The sequence below is a fragment of the Nicotiana tabacum genome, chromosome 22, assembly GCF_000715075.1.
Source record: "Nicotiana tabacum cultivar K326 chromosome 22, ASM71507v2, whole genome shotgun sequence".
Lineage (NCBI taxonomy): Eukaryota > Viridiplantae > Streptophyta > Magnoliopsida > Solanales > Solanaceae > Nicotiana > Nicotiana tabacum.
This window is the reverse complement of record NC_134101.1, coordinates 212640171-212646605: the sequence shown is the minus strand read 5'-3', so window position 1 is coordinate 212646605 and position 6435 is coordinate 212640171. Positions and strand designations below refer to the sequence as shown.

Below are 6435 nucleotides of genomic sequence, written 5' to 3'. Positions count from 1 at the left end.
TCGATCTTCTCTTTTTGGAAGTCAAGGTACGTTTTTTTTCCCTTTTCGTGTTTAGTTGCCTTCAATATACTTCGCCTATTTTATTTTCACACTACTTTGAAATATTAATCATTATGAATATGCAATCAGTCCGTTTGTCATTTCAATTCATGGTTGAAGATATATGCATTATTCGCTTAGCCGAGTAACGAACAACAACATCATCAACTTAAAGAATATAATATAATGGTATTGGACTACTACGATACTGCAAATTGCTATCATAAACAGAGAATATGAATCTATGCAAATATTTAACTTTTTTGCTTCTTCCTTATTTTTTTCATTTATTGTAAGTTTATGAACCTTATGGTATTCCTCCATGTTTACTTAGTGATAATAGGCTATATAGTTGTTATTTACACCATAATTGCCCATGCTTTGTTGTTGCTTTATCATGTAAGTTGCCAATAAAATGGTTTAATTAATGCTATTTGGTTTCGCAGGGAATATAAGATGTGAGGAAGCAACATAAAGTGTTTGGAGGCAATAACGTGAAGAAAACACCCACTCAAGAAGTACCCGAACACAAAAGAGCAGAAAAAGAGAGAAGGAACGCGGAGCAAAGAGGCCCAGCTACTCACCGCGGTCCGCGCCGCGGTTGGAAGCAGTGTCCTCCGCGGTCAGCGCCGCGGTCGATGCCGCGGCGGCGACGACATGTGTACAGTCCAGAAATTTAAGGGGCCAAAGTGCCAATTCGGGAAAGCTTCTGTAAAACCCTTATAAGATGTAGGAAACTTGCCCAAGAAAAGGGGGCTGATTTTGAGATTATTTTGGCAAGAAGAACAAGTGTGAAACATCACCCAAAAACATCATAGTTCTTATTCTCTTCTATTTTTCTTGCAAATTTCCATTATTAATATTTTCGTAGTTTATTCGTACGTTATCATGAGTAGCTAAATACTTTAATCTAAGGTTTTGGTGAAACCCGTTGGGAATGACTTGGTTGTTATATTAATATAGTTTGAATTGATTGTTAATCTCTATTTGTTCATCTACGTTTTGATTGTGGTTAGTTGAAAGGGCCCTCAATTATCCGTTCCTATTTATTATGTATCTTCTTGAGAGAGAGTGCATATTTAGGTAGCCGTTTGAACAATCCCGGAGTATAGACGAGTGTCATAACCGAGGGTTTAGGGGTTGGATTAGAGATAACGATACCTCGGGTGCATTCTAAAAGAACGGTAATGAGAATCTAGCTAGCGTAGCTTGAGAGAGTGCGTCTAGTATATTATCATAATTGCTTGAGAGAGATTTATGATAACTGGAGAGTTCTTGATTGATAGAGACAACTAAGGCATCGCTATAAGAAACATACAACCAAGGAAATCACCAATAGGGGAAACCATTACCTTAGACCTTATTTCAAACTGTTTACACATCAAGCATAGTTAATTTTCAAGTGTTAATTATTTTCAGACTTTATTTGTTAGAAATATCATCAATTGTGAATTACAAAGTTTGTGGAAATTGATTCTGTGAATTTAGTAAATCCGTCAAAAGTAATTGATAGGTTAATTCCCTGTGGTTCGACTCTGGGCAGAATTACTCAAATTATATTTGCTACGTCCGTGTGTGTCTTTGTATAAGGTATAGTTTGGCGTTATCAAATTTTGGCGCCGTTGCCGGGGAATTAACGGTGTTATCAATTACAATTGAAAGAAGTACAAAAATTCTAAGTGTAGTCAATTTTCTCTATACCCAATCTTTTCATTGAAATTCTAACGTTTGAACTCTTGTGGAAAGCAAGTGTATGCCTAGAAGTTCTTCGAGGACTGGAGAACTGCTAGAAGGACTCTCAGACCCCGAGAAAACATTCAGGGCATTGAACCGTGCCAACAAAAGACTTCAACAATCTCAACAATCACACCAACTCGAATTTGACATGGGTGACGTAGATAACGTCAACGAAAATGTCAGGAATGAGCCAGCTGACTTAAATGTCAGAAGGGATGACACCTCTTGTGCCCGAAGCTGCACTTTATGACTGGGCACAACCCACAGCTGATAATCTGGCCACTGCCATAGCTGTGCCTGCAATTCAAGCGGAGACATTCCAGATCACCAACAACATGCTGCATCTGCTGTAGAATAAAAGACTGTTCTCCGGGTCACACATTGAAGACCCGCAACAACACTTGAAAAATTTTCTGTCAATTTGTATGACCCAAAGGCAGCCAAATGTGACTCCGGAAGCTATCAAGCTGCTACTGTTTCCCTTCTCAGTAACCGGGGAAGCTCAGACTTGGCTAAATTCGCTCCCTATCAACTCTATTACCACCTGGGAGGAATTAGTCAAGCAGTTCCTGAACAAGTTCTATCCGCCTAACAAGACTGTAAAATAGATTGATGACATATTGCAGTATAGACAATAGCCCACTGAGTCCCTGCAAGAAACTTGGGAAAGATTTAAAGGGATGTTAGTGAAGTGTCCTCACCATGGCATTCCGGACCAGATGCTTGGCCAGAGATTCTACATGGGGCTAGTTGACAATTTGAAAGCAAATGTGGATGCGTCAGATGGAGGTGCATTTTTAAGTAAAACATTCACTAAGTGCAAAATCCTTCTTGATAAGATGTCACAAAATTCGGGGTGGGTGACTAGAGGTACAACACTGGCACCCATAATGCATTTAGTGCCTCTTGACCCAAATAATTCACAGGAAGAGAACATGGCCACACTTCTAACGCAGATGAGTATTTTGACAAAGAAGATAGATGAGATGGGCACTAAACAGGTGCATATTGTTGACACGACAAATGGAGGACTGTGCACCCTGTGTTAATTAGTCATACGTGTGATCATGGAGCGGAGAAGGCGATAATCAAAGGGCAAGGGAATATATGAATTATGTCAACAACTATGGGGGTCATAGGCAAGGAGCACAGCAGTGGAGACCGCAACAAAATCAACAGTACAGGCCTAATATGCAATAGCCTGGGGGTATGCACCCTCAAAACCAATTGGTGCCAGTACCATATCAGAAACCAAAGGGCTATCCAAATCAAAATCAGCAACAATTGACATACCAACCACCCCTTCAGCAACAAGATAACAACATAGTGGAAATCAGGGGTATGCTTCAGCAACTCATTGGGACAAATAATAAAGTGCAGGAAAAATTGGCAGTGCATGATTCAGCCATAAAGAATATTGAAATGTAGCTGGGTCAGCTGTCCATGGCTTTGAACAACCATCCTCAGGGAACTTTACCTGCAGACACAAACATAAACCCCAAGGACCAAAACCCGAATCAGCTGATGGCAGTAAGTCTCCGGAATGGGAGAGATTTAGACAGAGAGCAGGAAATTGCACAAGCCAGCAAGGATACTAAACCAGCCACTCCAGTTCAATTAGAGGTATAGGAACCAACAGAACTTGCTGAAGTGGTGGTTGAGCAGAGTCAGGACGAAAAAGGCAAAGAAAAGATGAATGAGCAAGTTGCAGTACAAGTGGCACCTCTTGTGCCAGAAAATTCTAACAGAGAGAAGCCAGCAAGCAATGCACAAAGGATGATACCTGCACCCTTCCCTCAGAGACTGGTCAAACAAAAGAAGGCAGACCAATATAAGAAGTTCATGGAGATGTTGCGTCAAATTCAGTTGAATATTCCTTTGATGGATGCCTTGAAGGAGATGCCTGATTATGCTAAGATGATGAAAGATCTAATGTCACGGAAGTTTGATTTTCAGGATCTATCCATGGTAACTTTAACACAGACCTGCAACGCAGTGGTGACAAAACCGATGGCTCAAAAGATGTCGGATCTATGTAGCTTCACTATTCCATGCACAATTGGAAGTTATGCCTTTGCAAAGGCGTTGTGTGATTTGGGAGCTAACATAAATCTGATGCCGTTGGCTGTGTACACCAAACTGGGCATTGGTAGAGCTAGGCCAACTTCGATGCTGCTACAGCTGGCTGACCGCACAGTGAAGAGGCCCACTGGTATTCTTGATGATGTGTTGGTGCAAGTGGGGAAATTCGTGTTCCATGCAGACTTTGTTATCTTGGATTGTCAGGTGGATGAGGAGATACCCTTTATTTTAGGGAGGCCATTTTTAGCCACAGGGAGAGCACTGATCGACCGTGAAACCGGGGAATTAAAAATGAAATTGAACGATGAAGAAGTCATATTCAATGTTCAGCAATCTATGAGGAAACCCAGTGAATATGCTAATTGCTCTCTAGTGGAAGTAGTAGATATAGTCCTGCAAGAAGATGATAGGACCCTAACTGTAAAAGATCCATTGGAGGCATGTCTGACGAATTTAGAAGAAATGGATGGTGAAGGGTTAGCTGAATGGGTCATGGCACTGGAAGGCCAAGGATTTTGGTCAAGGGAACCTTAGTTCGAGTCCCTTGAGCTAGAAAAAAGGCCACCCCTCCAGCAAAGCCATCAATAGAGGAACCACCCAAGTTGGAACTGAAGCCACTCCCAGATCGCCTCAGGTATGTGTTCTTAGGCCCTGATTCAACCTTGCCTGTTATCATATCATCCGGTTTGCTAGATGTGTAGGTAGAACGGCTCGTACAGGTACTGCAGGAAAATAAGACTACCATTGGCTGGACCATGGCAGACATAAAAGGTATCAGCCCAGCCTTCTGTATGCATAAGATTCTCCTGGAAGAGGGACACAGACCTTCAAGGGAACACCAGCGAAGGCTGAACCCAAACATGAAAGAGGTTGTAAAGAAAGAAGTAATCAAATGGTTAGATGCGGGAATCATCTTCCCCATCTCTGATAGTAATTGGGTCAGCCCTATCCAATGTGTGCCGAAAAGAGGGGATGACAGTTGTAACAAATGAGAACAATGAGTTGATCTCAACTCGTACAGTCACAGGGTGGCGTATCTGTATTGATTACAGGAAACTGAACACAGCCACCCGGAAGGACCATTTCCCCTTACCTTTCATTGACCAAATGTTGGACAGGCTGGCTGGGCGATCGCACTTCTATTTCTTGGATGGATATTCAGGGTACAATCAGATATCAATAGCCCCCGAAGATAGAGAGAAAACAACCTTCACCTGTCCGTATGGCATCTTTGCCTTTCGGAGAATGCCTTTTGGGCTTTGTAATGCACCCGCGACTTTTCAACGGTGCATGTTAGCCATCTTCATAGACATAGTGGAAGATATTATGGAGGTCTTTATGGATGATTTCTCTGTGGTGGGAGATTCATTCGAAGACTGTCTTCACAACTTAAGGAGAGTGCTTAAAAGATGTGTGGAGACAAACTTAGTGCTAAACTGGGAGAAGTGCCATTTTATGGTACAAGAAGGTATAGTCCTGGGGCATCGAGTGTCCAATAAAGGAATTAAGGTCAACCATGCTAAGGTTGACGTGATTGAGAATCTACCACCGCCCGCTTCAGTCAAGGCAGTAAGAAGTTTTCTTGGACACGCTGGGTTCTACCGGCTTTTCATAAAAGATTTTTCCAAAATTGCTAACCCATTATGCAAACTCCTTGAAAAAGATCAGCCCTTTGTGTTTTCTATGATTGCAGGTTGGCATTTGAGGAACTGAAGAAGAGGTTGATAACTGCACCCATCATTTTTGCACCCAACTGGGAGCAACCATTTGAGCTCATATATGATGCCAGCGACTATGCTATAGGAGCAGTCTTAGGACAACAAAAAGATAAGCTGATGCACCCAATTTACTACGCAAGCAGAACGCTAAGAGGTGCATAGCTCAATTATACAGTGACGGAAAAGGAGATGTTGGCGGTGGTGTTTGCTTTTGACAAGTTCCGATCATATCTGATTGGTTCCAAGGTAATTGTATATACTGACCATGCAGCTCTCAGGTACCTAATTGAGAAAAAGGAGTCTAAGCCGCGCCCGATTCGTTGGGTGCTACTGTTGCAAGAATTCGACCTCAAAATCGTGACCATAAGGGCACAAAAATCAAGTCGCTAACCATCTATCGCAACTTGAAGGAGCTGAAAAATCAGTCGAGGTCGAAGAGATCCTGGAAACCTTTCCAGACGAGCAGCTGCTCGCAGCCAGTCTTGAGGATGCGCCATGGTATGCAGATTTTGCAAACTACCTGGCCTGTGGTATTGTTCCCTATGATCTTTCGTCTGTCCAAAAGAAAAAGTTTTATCGTGATTGCCGCATGTATTATTGGGACGAGCCTTATTTGTTTAGACTCTGTGTTGATAATATGATCCGGAGGTGTGTCCCCGAGATAGAACAATCTTCTGTTTTGCAGGCTTGTCACGCATCAGCATATGGAGGACATTTTGGAGGAGCCAGGACAACGGCGAAAGTGCTAGAGGCCGGGTTCTTTTGGCCAACAGTGTTTAGAGATGCACACCTATGGGTAAAGGGCTGCGACGAATGTCAGCGAACCGGGAACATTTCCCGTCGCCATGAGATGCCCATG

At 42.5% G+C, this 6435-nt stretch overlaps 1 protein-coding gene across 1 annotated transcript; it reads left to right on the top strand.

Annotated features, from left to right (window-relative positions):
• The first annotated feature begins 1979 nt into the window (after nt 1–1979).
• LOC142176253 (uncharacterized) lies at nt 1980–4392 on the top strand. The gene is made up of 6 exons (XM_075243382.1): nt 1980–2125; nt 2213–2375; nt 2496–2777; nt 3205–3399; nt 3442–3744; nt 3859–4392. Exons 1-6 carry the CDS (start codon nt 1980–1982, stop codon nt 4390–4392), a joined length of 1623 nt encoding a protein of 540 aa, XP_075099483.1.
• Nucleotides 4393–6435: the final 2043 nt, after the last annotated feature.

What these genes read in the sequence shown, in the direction of transcription:
- LOC142176253 (XM_075243382.1), top strand. Translation starts at nt 1,980, where the DNA reads ATGTCAGAAGGGATGACACCTCTTGTGCCCGAAGCTGCACTTTATGAC. An exon ending in AACAACATGCTGCATCTGCT is followed by an intron (nt 2,126 to 2,212) that starts GTAGAATAAAAG and finishes TATGACCCAAAG; the next exon opens with GCAGCCAAATGTGACTCCGG. An exon ending in ATGAGATGGGCACTAAACAG is followed by an intron (nt 2,778 to 3,204) that starts GTGCATATTGTT and finishes ATTGAAATGTAG; the next exon opens with CTGGGTCAGCTGTCCATGGC.